General features: G+C 38.5%; 1 protein-coding gene across 1 annotated transcript; it reads left to right on the top strand.

Moving 5' to 3' along the window:
• The first annotated feature begins 3,012 nt into the window (after positions 1–3,012).
• On the top strand, positions 3,013–26,047 carry LOC124237457 (histone PARylation factor 1). The gene is made up of 8 exons (XM_046657087.1): positions 3,013–3,135; positions 6,464–6,623; positions 8,541–8,730; positions 10,098–10,196; positions 15,122–15,272; positions 19,416–19,503; positions 23,839–24,011; positions 25,796–26,047. The coding sequence occupies exons 1-8, from the start codon at positions 3,088–3,090 to the stop codon at positions 25,925–25,927; spliced, it is 1,041 nt and encodes a 346-aa protein (XP_046513043.1). The 5' UTR covers positions 3,013–3,087; the 3' UTR covers positions 25,928–26,047.

The raw sequence follows: 26,047 nt of genomic DNA, 5'->3' as shown, positions 1-26,047 counted from the left end.
GGCTCTCTGAACTACAGACCTTATTCAGTACAATTACATACTCCATAAACGCCACTGATTGCTACAGAGACAGTATGACAAGTGTTGAGAGTACTCTGGGCTGTCAGACTATTTGGATTTGAATCCTACCTCCCATGCATGCTATGTGACCTTGAACAATTCACTTACCCTCTCTGAGTCTTAGCCGCCTTATCTGTAAAATGGGGATAAAAATAGTAATTACCTCAAGGATGGTTATGAGGATTAAATGAGTCAATTTATGTAAAGTTAATACATTTAAGAAAAGTACCATTGTACAGTAAATACTATATTATTATACACCAATACTAATACGCTAAATTTCACTGACAAGTCAAAAATTGCTAAATCTGTGCCTATCTAAACAAAACACTTATGATAAATGAAAAGATTTCATTATTAACATTATCAATAATTGCTTTGTTTCAAGATGGTGGACACTGATACTCTGAACAAGTATACCAAATTTGGTAAAATCTATCAGTTCCTTCAAAATCATTGTGGAATAAATATACAAACAGAATGAAAGACATTAACTGTCAAATGATGAATTAAAATAGAAATTTCATTTGCTTTCTATCAAAAACGGTTACGAAATTATCTGGACTATTATTCAGAGCAAAGTATTGGTTGTAAACTTGAAAGTATTCAGAGTAACTGGAGTTTTACAGCTTTCAATTGCCAATCTGGTACAATTCAACTAAAAAATAGCAATAGCAAATCCTCCAGTTAACACAGCATACTTAAAACATTCGCTTTCCTCCATTCCTTATGACGCTTCACTAAAACAAAACAGAGGTTAAAAAAGAGTAGGGGACATAGACCCACAAGAACAAAGAGAACAGGAGAAGAGACCACAGCAAAATGCCCACAAAAATTTAGAAACTGATTGATGTGTATTGAGTTGTATCCCCTCAAAATATACATTGAATGTGACCTTATTTGGAAATAGGGTCTGTGTGGATGTGATCAAGTTAAAATGAGGTCGTAATGAGTTATGGTGGGCCCTAATCTAATGACAAGTGTCTTTACAGCAGACGGATATCTGGGCACAGAAAGACCCACAGGGAGAACACCATGTGATGATGGGGGCAGAGACTGGAGTGATGCATCTATAAGCCAAGGAACACGAAGGACTGCCAGCAACCACCAGAAGCTAAGACAGAAGCATGGGACCCCTCAGAGCCCCCAGAAGAAACAAAGCTTCTGATACCTTGATTCCAGAGTTCTAGCTTTTGTAGCTGTGAGAGAAAAAATATTTGTCTAATTAAATTGAGCAAATCACTCAAAGTAGAACAAAAAGGCAAAGAGATAGAAAATAGGACAAAGAAAAAACATCAGCAAGAAGGTCCAACATCTGAATAATGAATTTCTAAAAAAGAAGAGATAACAATAAGGGAGGGGGATGCTAGAGGAAATTATCAAGTAAATAATAGCAGAAAAACTCCAGAACTGTAGAACATAAAATGGAGGAGAGGAAATCATTAAATAAATAAGACCAGGGGCCAGCCCCGTGGCCAAGTGGTTAAGTTTGTGCGCTCCCCTTCAGTGGCCCAGGGTTTTGCTGGTTCAGATCCTGGGTGCAGACACGGCACTGCTCATCAGGCCATGCTGAGGCAGCATCCCACACGCCACAACCAGAAGGACCTACAATTAGAACAACTACGTATGGGGGGTGGGATGTGGGGGTGGGGGGGCTTTGGGGAGAAGAAGCACCAGAAAAAAAAAGAGATTGGCAACAGATGTCAGCTCAGGTGTCAATCTTTAGAAAAAATAATAATACCAAAAAAATTTCCAGAACTGAAGAACATGTGTTTCAAGATTGAAAACAGCCAACAAAGTGCCAGATCAATAAAAATTAGAAGAGCCATAACTAAGAAACATGATTGTGTCTTAGAACACTGGGAATAAAGAGCAGATCCTAAAACTTCTTGAGACAAAACAAACAGAACAGAAGCAGGTTACATATAAAGAAATCCGTTACCTATAAAGGAACAGGAATCTTAATGATGTAGGACTTCTCAACGACAATACTGGAAAGCCAAACTACCGTGAAGCTAGCCCTTTAACATTCTGAGTGAAAATTATTTTCAACCAAGAATTCTATACTCAACCAGAATTAAAGACAGTTATAGACAGTTTTTCTAAAGAAAAGAAAAGAAAAAAAAACGCACCTGCCTGCAACATTCCACAAGAAACTACTGGAGGATATGTTCCACAAAATGAGAGGACAAAATCAAGAAAAAGGAGCATACAGATTCAGGAAATAGAGAATCCATCTCAGGAATGAAGTATGGCTCATTCCCTGGACGGCAGTGAGGGAGACCCCAGGACATCAGCTGAACCCAGCGCCTCTCAGACTTTGACGTGCGTAGGAATCAGTGGCGGATCTGGTTAAAATGCAGATTCTTATTCAAGAAGTCTGAGTGGAACCTGAAATTCGGCATTTTTAACAAGCTCGCCTCAGGATGTTGACGCTGCTGGTTCCGGGACTACACTTTGCTTAGCAGGGCGTAGAGGACAAACAGTCCAAATTGTTTAAAGAAGATTGTACAGAGAGAGAAATTGATTTGCTTCTGGGAGATAACTGAGGATGAATCAGTGTTAGGCAATAATAGCATAGCAGAGGGCGGAGACGGATGGAAGAGAGGAAGAGAAAGATTAATCTTTTAAATAAATAAAATCAAGGAAAGACAAGGGCTGGGGTTCAGCCTTATAACTAGTAAACCCCTGAAGAGGAAGCCCAGACCACCTTAACCGATCGGAATTCGGGCGTCTGGGGTCTCAGGACCACCCCTGGGCGATGCTGGGGACGGCGGTACCGGTCCGCCCGGGGACGCAGACAGGGTAGACGGAATATGCATCTCCCCAGATCCGGGAGGGGGCGGAGCCTCGGCCGGCCCGGGCTCCGGGTCTTAGGGGGCGGGGCATGGGCGGAGCCTTTTCCCTAAATTAGCGGGCCCGCGGCTGTGCGGGGGCTCGGATTGGTGGCTCTTGACCTCGGAAGCAGTCGGCGGCGCTCGGAAGCGGCGGCGGGACGCGGGAGTCGGCAGGCTCTGAGACTGCAGGATGGTCGGAGGCGGCGGGAAGCGCCGGCCCGGCGGGGAGGGCCCGCAGGTACTGCGGCAGAGGGTGTGCGGGCTCGGCCGGCCGCCTTGGGTGATGGCCGGGGCAGCACAGTGCGTTTATCCAGGAGTCATTGAGCGCCTGCTGCGTGCCCGGGAACGGCGGTCGACTCCAGGGAGCCTGCCCAGGGCCGCTGTCGCCCGCTCTGCTGGGGTTTGGACCAGAGCCCTAGCACCGTGGCATCTTCTGCCCTCCTCCCCGTGCAGTCCTGGGGAAGCAGATTAAGACAACCAACGGCTCATTGGGTCACTCAGCCAGATTGATTGGAAACCGACAACTCCTGTCCCCGCTGCCCCCCGTAGAGCCCCCAGCCTGGGGAGGCGGGGCACGAAGGAATGTACATTTTACTGTAACTTTTTTGTTGGCGTTATAGCGCTAATGTGTAGAAAGTGCTGTGGAACATTGAAGGAGGATTTAACAAGTCCCAGGGGAACGTTAAGGAAGTCTTTTAGGGCAACTCAGGTTTGAAATGGTTCCTGAAGGCAGAGAAGAGAATTAAGGGATGAGTGGAGAGAAGGTTTGGGCACAGCGGAGAGTTAGGCCTGGCTGGAGCCTGGAAGGTGGAAAAGTAAGAGGGACCTGATCAGAAAGGCACTCTTGAGGGAGGGGGCGTAAAGTATGTGCGTTTTCTCATGCTTTTATAGGATTTCAGAGGTTCTGTGACCACTGCAGTAGCAATAAAGAGAGTCGGGCAGGAAAGAAGTGTCGCTGTGATAGGTAGCGTTTTAGAAAAGTTACTTTGGCTTTAATATAAACTGGATGGGGTGAGACTGTTAAGAGGGCTTAACTGCCTGGGCCTTTGTGTTGGGTCGTGCTGTCTAGGAACACAGGGGCGAGGCATAAGTGCAGCCTCTGAAGGGGACAGCTGTCCTACCTTTTAGTTACTGAGGATTTGGAGATGCTGAACTAGTGTGTGAGGTAAGGCAGAGCTGAGCGAATCCTTATCTCCCTTTGAAAGTGCAGCGAACCGCTTTGACAGTGATAGTATAAGAAATAAAATATCAAAAATGCAGATGAGTCTAAAGAGACTACAGCTAACAATAATAGCCAGCATGTATATATTAGGTGCTAGGACTATTCTGTGTATTTTACAAATAATAACTTACTCCTCGTCACAACCCTATGACATAGATAGTACATACGCCCTTTTTGGCGTTGGGGATACCAGGCACAGAGAGGTTAAGTAATTTGCTCAAGGTGACAGAGCTGGAAATCAGAAGAGTCAGGAGTCAGCCCAGGCAATCTAACCATTATGCAAAATTGCCTTTCAGCCAGGTAGATTAAGGCTTTTCTCTCTAACGTCTTAAGTTGGAGTCAGTGTTTGAAAGTCCGACCAATGACAGTTATAAGAACAGGAGGGAGGATGGGGCAGGACTTGATGTGTTCCTCCTGTTGCGTATTTGTAGTTGGAGAAGCAGCTTGAAGTGGTTGAAGCTGTGCTTGGGACCCAGCCTGCCTGGGTGTAAATCCCTTTTCTTCCACTTTCTAGTTAGGGACTTAGGGGAAGTTACTTCATTTCATTTGTAAAGTGTGAATGCTAGTGTCTAGCTTATGAGGTAGTTGTGAGGATGAAATGAGTTAATTCATAGAAAATGCTTAGAACAGTGGCCTGGCAGGTAGTACATAGTAAGTATTACTTATTGTTCTTACTATTATGATCGTTATTACTGTTATTGTTTGCTATCATTATCAACATCCATTTTTGGATCCATATTTCAACAGCCTTTTTGTTCAATTTAATTTTTTTATGACCTCGGATAGACACGTTATAATTCTTGACATAAAAAACTCAGTGGTCAATGCGTGGTCCTCTTTCCCTTATTTATTTAATAATGTAACAAACACCTGTGAACCCATTGCCCATCCCAACAACTGAAACACTGACAATAGCTCTCCATCCACCTGTGTTCCTCACTTGTCCTCTCTGCCGAACTTCTTCCTGTCACCCCAACTCAATGTAGCAACCAACCTGAATTTTATGTTTTCCCTTGCTGCCTATTTATAGTTTTATCATCTGTGAGTGTATGCTGAAACAATATTTATTTGTTGTTTTTGAACTTCATAAAAAGGCTATCGTGCTGCATATAATCTTCAAGGACTTTTTTCTTCATTCAACATATTATTAAGCCTGATCCATATTGTTGTGTATAGCTATATTTCCTTCTCACTGAGAGTAATATTCCATTGTTTGCAAGTCCTGGAATTATCCATTCTCCTGTCAGTAGGCATTTTCATTTGTTCTGTTTTCTGCTCTTAGATACAGTGTTATCAAGAACATTCTTGTATGTGTTATGTGATTCATAAATAGATTTTATAGACTTTGAATGATACCTAAAGTGACATCAAAAACTTGAGCCTGTAGGGAAAATGGAAGAATATAAATACGAGACACATCTAGGTTAGAATTTTTCAACCTCAGCAATATGGACATTTTGGGCCAGAGAAGTGTTTGGCGGGCTTGTCCTGTGCGTTGTAGGATGTTTAAGAGCATCCCTGGCCTCTACCCTCGCTAAATACCAGTAGCACTGCCGCTACCAAATTTATGACAATCAAAAATGTTTCCAGACGTTATTAAACGTGTCCCTTGGGGGGCAAAACTGCTGCCAGTTGAGAAGCACTGATGAAGGTGGAAAGGAAGAAAAAGGAAGGAACTTAATCCAAAAAGAAAGGATCCTGGTTCCTAGAAAGAAAAGCAGATTGCTATTTACAAAACTAAAGACAAGTAACCTCCAAGTGAGCATTTTGTCTCTACAGGAGTTTATCCAATATCTAATACACATTATAGCACCCAGCATACTTAACATAATGAACCTATATTGCAGAGAGATATTAGAGGTGAGTTTCATAACACAGTCCTGGCATTAAAGGGCCTTCTCTGGAATAATTGTTTTAACTGGCAAATCCCCCTGTGTCTAATTATTTCTGACGATTTGCTTCTGGTGTGATCACTGAATGTTTCAACAAAACGCACGATGACATCCTGTATACCAAGAGAAGGCAAAAACTGGCTTGCTTTATTTCTCTTTTCCCACTCGTTACCTTTTCTGTTTGTTTTTTGTTTTCTGTGTTTTCGTTATCTTAGAGAAATATATTTAAAGACTTGCTGTGTTGGGTCCCTCTTGCACTGTGTATTATAAACTGTTCTTTCCCTTTTTTCTTTGCCCAAAAGAATCCCCATATTTTACTCAGAAATACCATTTATAGAGTGTTAAACATGTCTCTCATAGAGTTGGGTGAACAAAAAGGAGCAATATTGTTTTGCAAGGAAAGTTATTGAAATTACTTTTGGAGAAACAAAGTTTTGTGTGCCAATTTTCAGTGTGAAAAAACAGTTGATGTGAAGAAGAGTAAATCCTGTGAAGCTGATGTCTCCAGTGACCTTCGAAAAGAAGTAGAAAATCATTATAAGCTTTCTCTACCTGAAGATTTCTATCACTTCTGGAAGTTCTGCGAAGAACTGGATCCTGAAAAGCCAGCTGGTGAGTTGCTTCAGAATCATTCTCCTGCTTCTACCAGTGGAAGCTGGACCAAGGCTCTGAACAGTTCATAGAAAAGGAACTTTTCAAAGATGTTTCTAATAAGAGAAGTATAAAATAATGCTATGATATGTCATTTGATCTGTTTTACTGGCAGAGGTAAGTAATTTCACGATCTGCTTTGAGGATTTGAAGGAAAACAGGTGCTTTGGTATGTTGCAGGAGTGTTGGTATGACTTAGCAGTTCCCTTCTATGAGCTTGTCCTATGGATTAGGTGAACCAAAAATTATGTTCAATAGTATTTATTAAAACAGAAAGTGGGAAATGGCTTAAAAGCCCATCAGTAACACATCTATTCAATGGATAGTCAGCGTTTTAAAAGAACGAGGCAGATTTTTAGGCAATGATTAAAGTTTCATGCGTGAAATGTTTTAAGTGAAAAAGAAATGTATAGAGAAGGCTACTATTAGTATTAAAAGAAAAAAAAATCAAGGATCCACCTACACATCCCTGTATACTATGTGTGTGCTTATACCATGTCTGAAAGGATACACAGAAAACTGATAATAATGGTTGTGACAGAGTTACTTTTCACTGTTACCCTTTTGTACTGTTTAAATGTTTTAACATAAGTTAGGGGGAGAGAAGCACTCCTATATACTATTGATGGAAATGTATATTGGTAGATAACTGAATTTTGGCAGTATATCAAAAGATTTAAACTGAGTAGCAACTTATCCAAAAATATTCATGGCTGTGTACAAACATGTTTTAGCAAAGATGTTCACTGAAGCATTGTTTAGAATAGTAAAAAAAGTTAGAAATGGTAATGTCTATTAATAGAATATATATCTGTAATGGAATATGATGCAGCTCTTAAAAATTATGTAAAACATTTAATAGCATAGGAAGTTATTCAGAAATTTTAAGTGAGGACAGGACAGAGAACAAAAAGATGACAACAGCATGGTCTCCCTTTAAGATATCTATATATCTGTTCATAAAGGAGAAAAATGTTATTACTGTATACCAGACTATTAACCTTATCTTTGGCTAGTGAGATGGATAATTTTAGTTTTTTTGTTATTTTAAAAATTAGTGCATGTTATCCTAAACTCTAGCTAAGCTCACCTGCTTTCCCCCTTCAAATAAACTGTCTTCATGCTTTTATTTACATTGTTACCTTTTCCAAGAGTTTTCTTCCTCTCTCCATCTCCACCTCCTTACATATCCAGGTCTTGCCTGGAGTGCTTACCTGCCTCTTAGAGAAGCAACGAGGACCCATCTGATGTTGTAAAAGTGTACACTTGAACAGACTTCATGATTCTGGTTTTATTTAATACTCCCTCTCTGTAATCTGTGAATGGAGAAAGAAGATGGAATCATCCAGGACTAGGGTTGGCCGAATAGATTGTCAAGGAAGCAAAGGAATCCAGAGTGATAGTAGCTGAGATAAAGGGAAGGGGGAGGAAATATTTTCATTAAAGACATTTTTTATTAAATTACCTTCCTTAATACATACTCGTTTGCTATCTATCTCTCCCTTAATCTGAGTGTGCTACAAATATTTGAGGCTAACAACAACGTAAGTAACGAGACAAGGTTAAGTGTGGGCATCTCTAATATACCCTTAGAAATACAGAACAGTCTTGCTTTAGCCAAAATAAGAAACAGCAGGAATGTTTGATATGTGATCAGTGGTAAATTTAAGAAACTGTAAATGTAAGTGCCACATTTTCATTACTCTGACTTCTTTTCCCTTCAGTGTTTATAAATAACATCTTCACATGTAACTAAAGATTTTCTTTTACTTTAGAAACTCTTTGTTAAGACAGTGCTTAGAAATAGTTTACTAATGAAAGGCATTATTTCCTATCTGCCTCCAGAAAGTTATTGTCTAAATTTGTTTAATTTTTAAGATTCACTTTCCGCAAGCCTTGGTCTTCGATTAGTGGGTCCTTATGATCTCCTTGCCGGAAAACATAAAATGAAGAAAAAATCAGCAAGCCTGAATTTTAACCTTCACTGGAGGTTTTACTATGATCCACCTGAGTTCCAGACCATTATTATTGGAGATGATAAAACTCAATTCCACATGGGGTATTTCAGGTAAATGATCTTTTCTTCTCTAAAATACAGCTACTGTCCTTCTAATGAGTATAAACAGACGTTTGCTGGCCTCACCCAAGGTGAAGGGCGTATTTGTTGCTTATTGGTGGCTACATGGGCTATCTGTTCTTGCTGTTGACCTTCTAACCTACCCGAGGATGGGTGAACTCTGTAGGTTTAACCTCAGTGGTTTCTCCTTTGTGTTATATGTAAACTTTTTCTTCCCTTTTGGGTTCAGAACTCTTTTAGCCCAAGAAGATAATTTAGAGCAGCTGCTGTGACTTAAATTAGTCATTGCTTCCAAGGGCCATAGAATTAAGAGTGCACTCTGGAGTCAGGCTGGTCCTGCTGTTCATTATCTGGGTGTTAATGTGCTAGTCGTTTAGGGACTGTGACTTTCTGTGACTCGGTTTCCTTTCCTAAAAATGAGGATAATAATTGTACATGCCTAAGAGAAATATTAAGAGGATAAAATGGATACATGCAAGATGGTTAGAATGTTAATAGAAGTAGCCTGAGGGGGAGAGATACATTGTCTACTAGTACTGGGAGGGACGCTGTTGTTTAAAGTGGAGATAAGGGCCGGCCAAGTGGTTGAGTTCACGGGCTCCACTTTGGTGGCCCCAGGTTTCGCCTGTCTGGGTGCGGACATGGAAGTACTCATCAGGCCATGCTGAGGCGGCGTCCCACATAGCAGAGCCAGAAGGACCTACAACTAGAATATACAATTATGTACTGGGGGGCTTTAGGGAGAAGAAAAAAAGTTTAAATAAAAAAATTTACAAATACAAAATAAGTAAAATGGAGATTAACTGTAAGGTAATAGAGAAAGTACAGGAAATGTGCCAGGAGAAGCACTGTGCAGTAGAGTGCACACAGGGCTGGGAACTGAGTTACATGGGTTCTGCTTCTGGCTTTGCCATTAACTTACTGGGACTTTGGCTCAGTCACTTCATCTGTGTTAGTTTCCTCAATTGTAAAATAGAAGAATTTGGTCATATATATGAATTGGATCCTTTCACCCCCTAATGTTTTCTAATCTTGTCTGTCCTGTTTCTTTTTGTTTTTCCAAATTTTTTCCACAGATTATAAACTGGGGTAGAGATGATCCTGTATAACCTCTTTCCCTGCTTCTTTTGACAGGCCTATTCTCCGTGTCTTTGTATTTAGTTATAAAAATAACTAGGTCCTAAGAATCTGAATTTTAGATTCTGTTATGTAAATAAGATTTATCGTAGATATTCCTGAGAAACTTAGAGCTTAAATGGGGCAAATTTTTTCCAATTTCTTAAAAACATGCAGATAATTTATATTAGCAGGAAGTAGAATTTATCAGCAACTAAATTTTTAATCTTTTGCTTAAACAGGGATTCTCCTGATGAACTTCCTGTATATGTTGGTACAAATGAAGCAAAGAAAAATTGTATAATTGTTCAAAATGGAGATAATGTGTTTGCTGCAGTCAAGTAAGAAAATACTTTATTTCAATCCCTCTCCTATTTGTAAGATTTGTTTACAATTTTTGTACTATAAGAGGAATTGAGGTAACGCAAATTCTAAATTTCTAGAGATTATTTTTGTCTTTTGCGGATAATCTTATCCATACTTCTACCTTTCACCAAAAAAACCACCTCTTAGATAACTTCTATTTAATGAAAATATTACTTAATCTTGACCTCAGTTGTCCCATGGTAAAATCCAAAGACTTTTTAGACTTTTTTTTTTAACTTTTTATTGGGATTATGATAGTTTACAACCTTGTGAAATTTCAGTTGTACATTATTGTTTGTCACTCGTTAGACATCTTATTTTAAACACCATCATGAAGAGTTCATTCTCAGAACCCACTGTGTATAGTTCAAACGGAAAGGTTTAATCCAGGAGAGCAGGTGCTCGTCAAATCCTTGGAATGGCTGATCGAGCAGACTGAGCCTCCAGGAATGCCTGTTGTGTGGCACAACTGGCCCCCCGATGGAGTTTGTGTCTCTGCCATCATCAAGAAGCTGGGAAATCGAGAACTGCTGCCACATGTCTGGCCCCAGGACCACATTGTCTTTGATGTAACCTGTGCCTGTAAAAGGGATGCTCTGCCCTCTGCCTCTCAACTCCCATGAAGCCGAGGACCAGGTACTGAGATCTCAGCTGCAGCTGCTGCAGAATAATTGGATTCCTCTACAGCTGTGCTCACTGGTGGAAACAGCAGAAGCACAGCCTCCACCTGGGATCTCTTCCACCTTTCAGATTTCAAAGAATTGCATCTGCTTGGGAGATGCTAGGTCCCATGTGGAGTCTGAGCTGAAGAATAGTATGGGAAATGCAATACGCTCTCATGTGGAAGGGGTTGCAATGCAGCTGAGTGAGCCAGTCCACACTGTACCAGCCACAGACTTAGTTTGAAGCCATTTGTCAGCAGCTATGCAGTTTACATTATAATAAAATGAAGAAAATCTTTATCATTTTAAATATAATAAGTACATCATGTTTTGTGTGACTTCTTTTAATACCCTATTATTTTTTTTATTGCTGAGGAAGAGTCATCCTGAGCTAACATTGATTACCAATCTTCCTCTCTTTTTTTTTTTTCTGCTTGAGGAGGATTTGCCATGAGCTAACATCTGTGCCAATCTTCCTCTATTTGTATGTGGGTCGCCACCATGACATGGCTGCTGACACGTGGTGTAGGTCTGTGCCCAGGAACTGAACCCCGGCTGCCAAAGGGGAGTGTGCCGAATTTAACCACTAGGCCTAGGGTGGGCCTCTAATACTGTATTTTTAAAAAGACTTTTGTTCCATGTAATTTAATAGTGCAAATTTGCAATAAACGGAATTCAAACTAAGTCAGCCTAATGCACCCACTAGACTGCTATGTACACACCGTACATACCAGTGTATCTGTAGATGTCCAGAAAAGGATCTTCTTTCTTTTTCTCTTCTGAGACTTCAGAGTTTTACATAATATGTTGCTTGGCTCTGTTATATAGTTCTTACAGTACAGTATCTGTTATATAGTTCTTACAGTATAATTTATAATACTTATAATTGATACAGCTCCTTTAAGCCCTTCAGATTTAAGTTCCATCCGGGCAGCTTTCTTGTGTACAGTACCTGCCCCACAGTAGATGCTCCGTAAATCATTCACTCATTCGACAAATACTTTGGCATGCAAGAACACCTACGTTTTAATTAGTCTTAGGAAAAATCTTTTTAAAGAAGGATATAGTGGTTATCTAAAATAATCCAAGACTGTTCTGGTATTTTTTTAGCTTATTGGAGAACACAGAAAAGAAAAAGAAAAATACATTGGTGATAAGTTTGTAATTTAGGTGAAGACCAGCAAGTGAGTATTTGAGTACCTATTTCACTCAGTGTTTTCTGCCTCCGATTTGTCTCAAACATAGAGGTAAAAAGGTTATGATACTTTCCAAGTGTTAGAACTGTTTAGTTTTTTGGATCTTCCTTTACTTAAACCAACTAATCAGAATACTTAATTTAGTTTACTTCTATATCAGCCTGAGTAAAGTCTTTCAAGGCAGATCATTTATTATAAACAAATTGTTTTTCATGCCCAGGGAAACTAGTTCTCTTCACGCAAGATGTACTAGTACCCAAAGAAATGCAAATTCAGCTCGCACAGATGAGTAAAGATTAAATAATGGTAATACCCATTGGTGGTTGGGTCTAAGAAACCTTACTGATGTGAGGGTTAATGCTAAAACCTTTATAGAGAGCAGTTGGAATAAAGTTGTTTAAATATTTTTCAAAGATTTCTTGACAGATAATTAACATTGCTAGGTACTGTGCTAGGTAGACATTTATACTCTTAAATCAGCAATTCCATTTCTAGCTACTTATCTGAAGAAATTGTGGACAGGAACGCAAGTATGTGTGTATATTAGATTATTTATAAAAATGAAAAATTGGAAACAAAATATATCCAGCAATGGGGAAAATTAGATAAATGTAGAATGTCTGTACACTATAATACTAGGATGTTGATTTGTTGATTTGAAAAGGTATTTGATACATTATGTGAAGAGGTTAAATAATAGTGTGGAATGATTCCATTTTCATATTGTCTGTTGCACATAGAGATTCTCAGAATTTTAAAATATTTATCTTCAGACAACAAAATTACAAATGATTTTTTTTTTCTGCCTTTTCGTCTGAAAATAATTGTAGCAATAGTTTTGACATCACAGACCTCCTAAAAGGTCTCAAGGACCCTTAGGGGTCCACAGACATACTTTGATAACTGCTATTTAGTTAATGGTTCAAACCTGACTGCATATCAGAATAATAAAATGTCATTTTGCACCAATGGCACAAAGGTAATGGTGTGTTATAATGTTGGCACCTTGACAGGAAGCAAGGCAGTAGCACCAAATAGCAGTCATTGTATTATTCACAGCATAATGCAAGTGTCATTTAAGAATGTCAGTGATGAAGCAGTAAAAATGTTAGAGCTCTCCCATTGAGTACACATCTTTTTAACATTCTGTGAGACAAAATGGGAAGTACATAGAAAGCACTCTGCATACTCAAGTATTATGGTTTGTCTCGAGAACAAAGGTCTTGTGAGACTGAGTTGTGAGCTGAACTTTTTTCCACTTGAGTGACTGACAAACTCTGGTTATTCAGACATGGGTGTTTGACAGACATTTTCTCAAACGAACCAAAGAATACAGCTGACTGTAGTTGTTGCCAGGGATAAAATTCAAGATTTCAAAGGCAAAAGTTAGAATTGGGGAAACTTATAACCACCATTGTGAGCCTGACAGCTTCTCACTACCTGAAGACTTTTCTAATGAGATTGTGGTGATACTAATGAATGTGGTTTCTTCATATTGTGATATAATGGAGTGAATTTGATAGGAAGAGTTTTAATATTTGGAAGATCTGCATAACTTAGTGAATCAATATTTTACAAATGACCATTGCAGGATTCATTCAGAGTTCAAGGTATCCCAGTGGATTTAATGCAACAGAGTACAAAATGTTCATGGTGGTAGTTTCAGTTTGCACATTGCGACTTTGAGCTTCATAAAGCAGGGTATTGGAGAGTAAGTTTGAAGCTGAGAGACAAAAGCTTAATAAACTGGTACAGAAGTAGTCATAATAATGTGATAAGTATGGGAAGACAACTAAGTGCCTTAAGTAGTGGTAGAAGTCTTCATAGAGAGAGGATATTTTATCTAGGTTTTGAAGAATGCATAAGAACTTACTAGAAACAATGGGAAGAAGAGTGTTCTAGGTAAGGGAACAGTATGTGCATGAAAGTATGAAAACAAGTGGCCCAGAGTACAAGGCCTATATGCCATGCCAGAGAGATTGCTTCACCTAGGCCTGACGTGATCGATTTGCTTTCTGTGGCTGATGTAAATGTATTCTCTTAATACCAACAGCCGGTTATGACTGAAAGTAACTTTTAGTGTAACCATGTGTGCTGTAATCAGAAGACAGGGATTTTGGTGGTCTTGGCTTCTGTGGCACTTTAATCTGCTTGTATTCATTCTGTGATCTTGGGTAAGATTATCCTCTGTGCCTCAGTTTCCTGATTTGTAACATGGGGATGAGAGGAGCACCCACCATGAAGGTCCTGAGCTCTTTACAGTGCCCAGCCATAGCAGACTGTCAAGTGTTAGTGGTGAGCAGAAGCCGGTTTCATCCTGGGAGGCTGGTAGTGGCTACAGAGGAAGAGGATTGACTTGTGTGTCCAGCTGAGTGCTTCTTGCAGCTCTTCATTTCACTCTTGACCACCTCTGCTGGTAAAAATCAACCTGCTTGTGATAAAACCTAAAACTATTTCTGTAACTAACTGGCATTAATGTATTGTACTATTCACATACCTTTAAAAATAATTTTGGATTGTGCTTTTGTATAAGCTTATAATAGTTTTGCTTTCCTTTTACATTTTCTAAATTTATCTCAACAGAGATTTAAAGGTAACATTTTAAAAAATCTTAAGTATTCTAAGTATCCTCTGGCTCTTTAAAAATTCAAAATCCTTTTTGGTGTCTACATACTGTTTTTTTCTGTTATGCCAGGCTTTTCCAAAGCAGTTTGCCATATCTTAACATCAAGTGATGTAACTTAAAACTAGGCTTAACCTCAGGTTTTGAAGATCCCTTATGTCATTATTGTAGATACTTCGGGGATAATACAAATTTGAATCATGTTTGCTGTTCTTGTGACTGGCAGCTTTTTATTGATATTGCTTTTCTCTTATTTGAAGAAATCTATTAGGGATTTTGAGAGAACTGTTGGTAATTATTCTGCAGTCTTTTTCTTGAATGGAATTTGATGTCTTTAAATTAACTGCTTTAATTTCCCAAAGTCAGTGTACTTAGTACAATGGCCTGCATAATAATGAGGGCTTTGATTTCTTTTTCAGATTATTTTTGATGAAAAAACTTAAAGAAGTAACAGATAAAAAGAAAACTAGTCTCTTGAAAAACATAGATGAAAAACTCACAGCAGCAGCCAGAGAACTGGGGTACTCCCTGGAACAGAGAACGATGAAGATGAAACAGAGAGATAAGAAAGTATGATTTAAATCTGTTCGTCTCTGACAGTTTTGCTATTTGAACAGGGTTTTACTCCTCTCGATTCCTTTCCGCCTGCATCCAACCCTTCTCTTCTTTCCTCCTGCCCCATCCTAAGGAGAGCTGGATACCGCCCCTCAGGGCCTCCCTCCAGTGCTGCCTGGCACCGGGACTGCCAGAGGACAGCGCTGGAGCCGGGCCTCGGTGGCTCCTGTGGTGCTTAGAAGGGATGAGTCATGGGACACGATACTGCTGCGTGGTTGTATGACTCATGCCAGTATTGCCCATGTTTTTAATCTTGTTTACCAGTTACTCAGTTCATAGAATTGAGTGAAAGCAGCTTTGTACATAATGTTTACTTAAATTTCTTTTTTTAATGGCTAAGGTCTGTTGATTTAGTGCAAGGTATTTTTTTGGAGGGGGGGAGGAGTGTTTTTGAAAAGGTATGCCTTAGAGTGCTTTAGTTAAGGGCCTCAAAGGTGGTTCTCTTTTGAGAGAGAATATGTATTAAGATTTGTTAGTTTTCTCCAGTAAATGTGTGTATAAGCATCATCCATGCTTTTTCCTTATTGAGCACGTCAACATTTCTTTTTGCATGTCTCCTAACGCCTGCACTGAATGGAGTATTTTGTAAACAGCAAATACTTCTGGGTTTGGAATCCTTTTGGTTTTTCACTTAAAAATTCCAGAGTAAGTTACAACACAAGCTAGAGGAATTCTGCTTTGTGGTAAATAAGAATTCTGTTGGAGGTTGTTCTTACAATCTCTGGGGAGGAAGGACATTTATCACTGTGGAATTGAGGGCACCAGGTCTCCTCCAGCCTCTCACCGTTGTCTGTTGTGGCTGGTTCATCTGAATGTTCTAGGCTAAATGACGTACTAGTTATTCCTGAGTAAACTAATGCTGGTAACTAAGTACTTCAGTGTACTTAGTTATTGAAAATGCTACTTAAGTGCCTTCTCTATCTTGACTCAGCTGCAGGGGTGATGTCCTGGTAAGTTACAGTCACTAAATTGCAATCTTAGCAATTGTTTTCCTTTAGTCCTAAAGACCAGAAATAGTTTCTAAAAATGTCCATTTGCGTGAGACTCATTGCAATAGGGCATTTTAAATTACTTCAAGATTTTATTTTGCCGTTTTACCTTTCTAGTTTTCATGGGGAGCCTCTTCCACCTTATGAATAGAAGGAAAAGGGTAGCATTTCTCGCCTCATTATGAATTCCTAATTTGTCTTGACTAAAGATTGAGCTTCTCTAGACAGAATAGCTGGTGGCAAATTCTTTATCAGAACCTTGTTTTATTTTTCAACCATCAACTAGAATCTTTTTCAGATGAGATGTCCTTAATTCTTCCCATAATTATAAATAAGATATGATTGGGATTTAAATTTCATAGGTATATTTTTCCTGGCCCTGCCCCCATGAGGTTTTAGTATTTGTTCTTTTTACAAAAATAGCTGGTAAAAAACATAAATACAAAGAAAAAGAACTTAGACAATCATGATTTTATCCTCCCAAAGACAATGTGTTGATGATTACGCTTTCAGATCCTTTTCTATTCTATGTGTAAGTTTGTTCTTGTATTGTTATTGTGAGATCTTCATTTAATTCCTATTTTCTAGTCCTGAAAAAATCAATTCCACTAGTATATGTGAGTTAGTGACTTTGTCCTTATGGATGAGAGTCATATATTCATTCTAGCATAAAAGAGCACCGGATAATACACTAGGAATCATTGTACCTTATGCTAACGACACCTTGTAGTGCTTTGGAGTGTGAAGTCCTTATGAGTTACTTCCCTGGACTTCTACAGCAAAGTAGGAACTAGCCTGTTTTATAAATTAGTAAATTGTGGTTTATAGAGGCTTTGTTCCTTGTCCAAAATCATAAGTGACAAATATGAGACCTAAATTCACATCTTTCATATTTAGCATTCATTCCAGTCCATCTTACTAATTGGCTGTATGCCACCTTACCTTTTCTTATACCTAGATTTCATCTTTAAAAATGAACACTGATTTAATGTTGCTGTAAATGAGGGTACATCATTCCATCCACCTCTGATTCTGAGGCCTCAGACTATCACACACCCTTGTACAGGGTTTTCCTAAGTTTGTAATGCTATTCTTCTTAATAAAAAAAGGATTCCGATGCTTTGCTGGTAATTGATACCTCTTTATGCACAACTAGTACAGTTCCTCATCTGTGAAAAATGTGAAAATACATACTATGGTTTTTGTTGTGTGTCAGCCTGAGTGGGGAAGAAGTCAGTCACTGTGTCACTGTTTTCTTTTTCTTTCATTATCAGTACTATTTTATGACCTTTTTATATTTACGAATACATTATGATTATCACTTCATATTGCTAACTTGAAGATCTACCTCATAATTTTGAGTGGCTGCAGAGCACTATGCTTATCTTTAAAGTTTAGTTTGCTTAAAACTTCTCACAAATAGAGATACCCCTGCCATAAATAACCTTTTATACCGTTGTTTGCATGCTTGTCTGATTATTTCCTTAGAAGAGATTCTTAGACATAGTATTGCCAGACCCACAGTGGCTGTGTGTGTGTTTTGTTTTTCTTTGCTTGTTTTTAGTTTTGTGGTGCTTTTATTTTCATTGTTTGCAAAACTGCCTTCTGTGAGTTCCGCTAGTTTACATTCCCACCGGCAGTGCTGGGTGCCTGTTTTCCCCAAATCCTCGCCAGTCCTAGGTATTGTCAGTCTTTTTCATTCTGATAAGTAAAAAATAATATGTCATTGTTTTAATTAGCATTTCTTTGATTATAAAGGACATTAAATATTTTTCGTTTATCTGCTAGCCGCTTGTATTTCTTTTGTGGACTTTGCCCATTTTTCTATCAGGGTTAGAATTAGTCTTTTCTTACTTCTGTTTAATTTGGGTGTTAGTCTTTGCCCTTACTTGTAAGACTCTTTTATAGTTTATATACATTAATCTTTTTTATGAATTTTATCGTTATATGTGTATATTGCAGATGTTTTTCATCAATATATCTTATTTGTCTTTGATTTTTACTTGATAGATTTTTTTGTATCTTTATGTAGTCAATCTATAATTCTTTTCCTTCTGCAACCCAAAATTATAAAAAATATTTGCTTTTACTTCTAGTAGTTTTATGGTTTTATTTTTACATTTAATACTGAAATCCAACTACAAATTGTCTTGGTATAAAGGGTAAGATATAACATACGTGACTTCAATTGTTTTTTCCCAAATGGTGAGCAGTTGTCTGAGAACTTCTTTTGAATAGTCTCTCCCTTTTGTTGCTTAATAAAAGATAGTGAAAGAAGCAAGAGTGGGAGAAGGGGGGAGATTAGAGTGAAAAGAGTTTTAAGATACAAAGAATCAGGTGAGAGGACTTTAAGAGTTTATTTTTGGAGTTGTGTTCTTCTCTGTTGGGAATTTTCACTGACTGCAAAAAGAAGTGAAATTTTGAAGTGAATGTTTTGTTAAGGAAAGACTGAAGAATGATGCCACTAGTGTGAATAAGATTGTAGAGTGGAGGGATTATGTTAGAGGTGGTGGCTGGGCCTGTTTTTGTCTTTGAAGATTACCACTTAATAAGAAGCTCACTGGTTATGTTATTTGCCTGCATAATGGGCACCACAAAACTAGAAACTGCCCTATTTTGGGGAAGTTTGCAAACAAGCCTGAATTTTCCAGGTAAACATAGGGGACCTGAATTTGGAAGGCTGGATGAGAGGAATTCTGTCCTACCACATCTTCCTGCTACAAACTATTCCTTCTTCTTTTAGGCCCAGTTCCTTATGCTTTCTACCTATAAGATACTATGATCTTAGAGGAAACTGATATTCTGGCTTGCCTCCTGTAATAGGATGCATGGTGTTCTTCCCTAACCAAACAGGATGCAGACTTCTAAATGACTGACACAATTAATAAAAGCCAGTTATTCCACTGTTTTATAATTAGTGCTTCACTTTTAGCTAATTTTAAAGAAAGAATATTAAACTTTTGCTCTGGAGTCCAAATTTACTGAAATAAAGTAATCATTGAATATTATATTTTGATAGAAGTGTTGAGGGTTTGTGTGTGTGCTTTGTTTTTTGTTGTTTTTGTCTGTTTACCATGATTAAATTTTGTTTATTTTTTCTTTTCTTTAGGTCGTGACAAAGACCTTTCATGGTGCAGGCTTGGTTGTCCCAGTAGATAAAAATGATGTTGGGTACAGAGAGCTCCCTGAAACAGATGGTAATGTGTTTCTTTTGTAAACACGTACATATGTGTATATATATATTAATATATGTGAAGGAAGGTTTCCTTATATTGAGAAATAGGTAAGTATGGGTACCTTTTGTGGGACAGTCACTAGACCTTAGTGATAAAGAGCAATCCTAGGTTATAGGGTCAATCAGGCCTGAATGAAACTGGGTTTGTAGTTGTGTAACCTTAAGCAAATTATTTAACCTCACTAAACCTTGTCTTTTTCATCTGTAAAATGGTTAATAATAGTGAATACCATTCATAGGGGTGTTTGGGGTATTAAAGAGTATGTAATGTGCTTACCTGGTGGTCTAGTTAAGATTCAGCACTCTTACCACCAAGGTCCGGGTTCCTTTCCTGGTCTGGGAACCACACCATCCATCTGTCAGTTCTCATACTGTGGTGGCTGCATGCTGCTGTGATGCTGAAAGCTATGCCACTGGTATTTCAAGTACCCAGCAGGGTCACCCATTGTGGACAGGTTTCAGCGGAGCTTCCAGACTAACACAGACTAGGACGAAAGACCTGGCTTCCCACTTCCAAAAAAATTGGTCATGAAAACCCTATGAACAGCAGTGGAGCAGGGTCTGATACTGTGCTGGAAGGCGAGAGGATGGCATAAAAAGACCGGGCAGGGTTCTGCTCTGCTGTACACAGGATTGCTCAGAGTCGGAATTGACTCTGTGGCACTAAAAACAACAAACATGCTTAGCACAGTGCTTGCCTAATAGCGCTTAAAATATGCTAGTTATTTTTAAGAGTTTAAAGAATTTTAACCTATTGCCTTACCTAGGTTACTTTTTCTCAACTATTGAGAACTTTTGATGTTACAGTCAACTTATAAAATAGTAATTTTTGAAATAGTATGCATTTTTGCAGTCCTTTGTGAAAAAGTTTTCAATAGTATGTAAGACTAAGCTTTCAGAAGCCCAAGATTCTGATCTTCATCTATAAGTGTGAAAACTCTTTGAAAATGGACTATTCATACACAAAATCTAATTATTGCTATGTTCGCAAAAAGAGAATCAAATCACTTCTGAACTTGCTCCTCCCCTCCATCCCCTTCTCACTTTGAACATCCCTGTTGGCATTCCCTTATTTATAAAACTTAGACGGAAATCAAAATTAGCACTTCCTCAAGGAAGAACCAAGTGTTCCTGCCCAACACATACAATGTTGGCCATCCGTTTTTCAGAACAGAACTAACCAGCCTTGGTTGTTAGTCTCTGGGGTTGGGACCTGAAAGTCTGCATTCTTAACCAGTTCTCTAAAGCAGCTGTTCTCAAACTTTATTGTGCAGAGTCTCCAGCCAATAGACTGAGATGTCTTAAATCACCACTATTCACATGTAACTGTTTTTGCTGCACCCCTACCACTTTAGAGGAATTCCAAGAGGAAAATGCATATGGCTGAGCTGTACCCTATGGTAGCTGCTAACCATATGTGGCTATGGAGCACTTCAAATGTGGCTAGTGCAGTTGAAGAGCTGAATTTGTAATTTTGCTTCATTTTAGTTCATTTAAATTTAAAAACTGGAACACTGGTAAATTTTATATTGATTATATGTTGAAATGATAAGATTTGGGGTATATCAAGTTAAATATCTTAAAATTTCATGTTTTTTAATATGGATACTAGAAAAAGTTTAATTACCCATGTGGCCTGCATTCTATTTGTTGGACAGGCTAATCTGTCCCATAATCTCCTCCCTGAAGCCAGAGGTAATCTGATGGGGAAGGAATGAAGCTCTGGCTACTTGCCATTCAGTCTTCTGCTTCTGGGCTAATCTTCTCTTCTGCATCTCTGTGCACTAATCCATTGGAAGCTTTAAAAAGCAGAATTACTGTCTTGTTTGGGAAAGGTTGAAAAAATTTGTTATAGAGATGGCAGTCTCTGAAACTTCAGGGGTGGCGGGTATTAAATTGTAGTGCCCTGGAGTAGACCCCTTACACTCCCCTGGTTGTGGTTCTGGGTTTTTTTTTTGTCCAAGATCATTTTTATTTACCTCTGCTTTTTTCTAACGTGCTAGACATTCGATCCTTCTTTGGTTTAGTTATTTTTGAATGAGAAGTAGTAGCAAGACATAAAGTTAAGAACCGAATGTCATCTTGCTCTTGCGTTGTGTTGTTTGCCAGGGGGTGTAATTGATTGGCAGTTTGTCAGTGTACAACAGTGTTCAGCAAATCACAATTAAGTTTGTTCCTAACCAGTTTCCCCTTTGAAGCTTCTTACACATAACATTTTAACCTGGCAAATAAGATACCATTCACTGAGCAATTCATAAATGTCACGATTGACTATATCAAGTGATATATACAATATTTAATACTCACCCAACTCTTTAAAGTAGGTCTTATTCCCATTTTCAGGAGGGAGCTGGATCTCAAACTTGGGTCTTTCTGAATATAGAGTGCTTACCCCTACCTAAGGAATAACTGCTTAGCTAGTTGCCTAACTTACTTTGACACAAACACCATGGCTTAGCTTAAGTATTCCAGTTGGTGGTAATAGCAGGGATAAAATAAGAATTAAGTACTGAAGCTCCTTAATCATTGAGTGTTTTGAGTAGTAACATTTAAGGCTTCATTTTTGAGTAGTTAATTTAAGGCTGCATTTAGATATTCTTTAAGTTTGGGCTTCTGTTAAGTGGATTTTTGTAGGATGTTTTATTGGTGGAAGAACATATTTTCTCTCACACTGGTGGTGAGCTGAATATTTTCATCTCTGTTCTTTAATATTTTTCTAGATTAGTAATTCTTGTAAATTGTTTATTCTTTTCTAGTCTGTATATGACTTGCCAGGGGTGAAAATAGAAAATGATTCCATAAAGTGATAAACTTTAGATTATTTGCTAACAGAAGACAGAGGTCTTCATTTTCATGCCAAATCTAATTGATTTGTAGTGGCTGCCTGGAGCACTGTGGTGAGAGAGATTCTAAGGGTCTCCATCAATTAGTTCTGTCTTCTGTAGATAGAAGGAGGAAACCCTTATTTTCCATCCTTAAGGAGGTTTTTGAAGGAAGCCTGATCTATTTCCTGGAAATGATTGCCATTGATTTTTTTTCTGAAGAAGGAAAAAAAAGGGAGTTTATTAAGCTTATGTAGAATTACTTAACTTTTAAAAGATTTCAGACCAATAATTGTCACTACTATTTTATAGTCAGGAACATAGGTGATAAACATAGTTTGTCCAATGTGATAATGATCTCCCGAAGGTGGGAAAGGGAACAAAACACACTTTGTGACCTCACGTACATCATGCATTCTGTTTGGTCATTACGACTGAAGCAACCAAATGATATTCATATTCTGAGGTTACAAGCCCTAGTATATCTTTTCCACCGTTGATAATCTTATACTTTGTATTTGTAGTTAATAGCAATAGAATATTGTGCCTCTTACCTATAACTTCACATGATGTATCATTCTTAGATGGGATTGTTCACCAACCCTCCTCTCCCCCAGTAGAGCAGCCTCATTGTTTAGAAATGTGTTTTGTTGGTTTGTTTAATATCCATTCTTTTCATTATTGGATTATCCTCAAGGAAGTAGTTTGTCAAAAAGGACATCTAATTAGATATTGTTCAGTACCTTCATTCCCACATGCAGCCTGCGATCTGAGACACATTGGCATCCAGAAAGTAGTGAAGAATAATGATGAAAGCCAAAATAGAAATGTTAAGTCACTGGTTTTTTTATTTAGATAAATGTTAGAAATTTTCTCTGTGTTCTTCAAATTACACTTTTGCCATGGCCACCTTCCCCCGCTTTGGTACAGGTTTAATTCTGCAGTGATTTCTTGTCTCTTATATTGTCTTTTTCTGTATTTTTTTTTAAACAAAGTAGGGCAAAAAAGAATAAACTTTGTTTTTTAAAAAAATCCAGCTCCTAACATAGACTAGCCCACAGGTGGGCTCCATAAGGTCTCTGTCGCCATATTCTTTTGTGTTTTTTGCAACTATTTAAAAATGGAAAAACATTCTTAGTTTGCAGGCAGTTAAAACGGGGTGGGCCGGGTGTGGCCATAGTTTGCAGATCCTGGGACTAGCCAACTGAATACCTTTGAAAGCTGATATAAAATCCTGATTACAGTTAGATCCATTATGAAACAGTCACACTTTGCTAAGACAAGAAATCTTTTTTGTTAAGCTATATTTATTCTTGTCTTAAGTAGAAAACTGTAAAATTGCCATTCCAAATTATAGTGCCATCTAAGGTGGCATCAGTTGTAGTAGTACCAAAAGTCATAAGAGGAAAAACCCACCTCAGGCATTTTACCTTTGAAGATGGTTATAGTCTTTTTCTATCATTGATTTCTTTCAGCCAACCTCAAGAGAATTTGCAAGACAATTGTTGAGGCAGCAAGTGATGAGGAGAGGCTGAAAGCTTTTGCTCCCATTCAGGAAATGATGACTTTCGTGCAGTTTGCTAATGATGAATGTGATTATGGCATGGGGCTTGAGTTGGGAATGGACCTCTTTTGTTATGGTTCACACGTGAGTAAAAACATCTCCACCTTAGAACCACCATCAAACCTCTCTCTCCTCTCCCCGCTCCTTCACACACACCACCCCCCACACCCCCTCATGCATGCACATTCATCCCTGAGTACTAGCGTGGGTAGGATGTGGATTCAGCTTGCATTTCCAAATGAACTTTTTGACGTGATTAAGCAGATGTTCTAAAAAATACTCATTTGAAATTCATCTGGTGTTCTGGCAAAGGTGGATAACCGAGATTATTTGCCTTCAGGTTGACATTAAAGTGAACTTAGGATGCACGTTCCAGGGATTTGCCCCCTAGTTGGGTATGTTGAGGGTATGCTAACACACCTTGCCTAAGGGCTCCATTTCATTTTCTGTTGTGCTTACTCAACTGTGGTTGCCTCATAAGTCAAAGAAGCAATAAGGTGTAGTGGCTCTACCATGTTTCTGGGACTAAACTGTTAACTCATATCTTCCCCACTTAATAGTTGTGTCAGATGGGCAGTTTTTCCAGCACCTTTGTTTCTGTCACTTTACCTATAAAATGTGTCTGTACATGCTCACACAGACCATTTAATTCTCATTTAATCTACGATGCCACCTACGAAGCACAGACAGGTAAACCATCTTGCTCTCTTCACACAGACAGCCTGGTTTCAGAGGCAGTGTCTAAATCAATAATTCCCAGACTGTAAAGTGTATAGGAATCACCCGAGATATTAAAATGCAGACTGTTTCAGTGGATCTGGGGTAAGGCCTGGGGTGAGACTGCATTTCCGACATGCTTCCGGGTGATGGTAATGCCACTGCTCGGCAGACCATACTTGGAGGAGCAAGACTAAAGACTAGCAGCAGCTCTCTGACTTTAGCAGGCATCAGAATCATCTGGAGGGCTTCTTCAAACACAGATTGGTGCACCCCTCACACACCAAGTTTGATTGAGTTCTTGGATGGGCCCTGAGAATTTGTATTTCTGACAAGTTACCAAGTCAGGCTGATGCCCCTGCTCAGGGGAACCCATTTTGAGCCATATAGGCTCCCTCCTATATGGTTGTTATCAGTAAAAATGTCAAAATGTTTAACAACCAGAGTGACCATCATTGATCAACTAGAGTAGTGCTTGGCCTGTCAGAAAAGGTGAACCCTGCTTAATAGGAAGCATGATTGTTGTGAGAATTAAATAACATATAAGAATTTATGAAAAGGTTGAGCACAATCCTTAGCACATAGTAAATGCTAATAAATGTTTATCAACAAAAGCGTTGCCCGCTGGTCTTCTAGTGTATATGTAATAGTGGTCTAAGTCACTTGATAAGCTTAAGGCAGTGACTTAAGAGATGGAGTGGTTACATGGTGGGTGGGGGAGAAAAGGAATTTGAAGATAAAAGGGAGTAGGTGTGATGTGAAAACTCACATTGAGCATTCCTGTCCTTACACTATCAACTAAGGAAAATAACGATTAAAATCTTAACTGGTGGGGATACACTGAAGAGAAGGAAAAAGCATTTGATCGTATAGTTTGGGGCAGAAAAAGGTTGATAAACCATTGTCTAAGGGAATAGGGAAGCTTAAGATTTTAACTTGGTTTTATGAAATGCCTTTAGTCATTTAGAGCTAAATGACTCTTGGACAGAATGCCAGGTGCCCGTCTCAGAATTCTCTGTTCCTAATCAATTGAGAGTAGCTGAAATGATTTAGGGAGTATGCTTTGTTACAAGTGCTTTTTCAGTATGTTTTCTGCTACTTATTAGGGCATCTGCTGTATTCTCTGCTTAATGTTACATTTTATTTTTCAGTATTTTCATAAAGTTGCTGGCCAGCTTTTACCTCTTGCATATAATCTGTTGAAGAGGAATCTCTTTGCAGAAATTATTGAAGATCATCTGGCAAACAGAAGTAAAGAGAACATAGACCAACTTGCAGTATGAGTGAGAGTTGTCTTTCTTTGGTGTTCAGTATTTTAAAGCATTAATATTAAACATGATTTTTTGTTAAGGAATACATGAAATAAATTGATGGAAACATTTACTAATAACTTTTATAAAGCT

The sequence above is a fragment of the Equus quagga genome, chromosome 3, assembly GCF_021613505.1.
Source record: "Equus quagga isolate Etosha38 chromosome 3, UCLA_HA_Equagga_1.0, whole genome shotgun sequence".
Lineage (NCBI taxonomy): Eukaryota > Metazoa > Chordata > Mammalia > Perissodactyla > Equidae > Equus > Equus quagga.
Note: the sequence above shows the minus strand (reverse complement) of the source record. Positions and strands in the feature narration are given on the sequence as shown.

Excerpts from the sequence above, each read along its gene's own strand:
- LOC124237457 (XM_046657087.1), top strand. The coding sequence starts at position 3,088 with ATGGTCGGAGGCGGCGGGAAGCGCCGGCCCGGCGGGGAGGGCCCGCAG. Across the intron at positions 6,624-8,540 it reads GGATCCTGAAAAGCCAGCTG|ATTCACTTTCCGCAAGCCTT; the intron begins GTGAGTTGCTTC and ends TTAATTTTTAAG. Across the intron at positions 24,012-25,795 it reads TCTTTTGTTATGGTTCACAC|TATTTTCATAAAGTTGCTGG; the intron begins GTGAGTAAAAAC and ends TTTATTTTTCAG.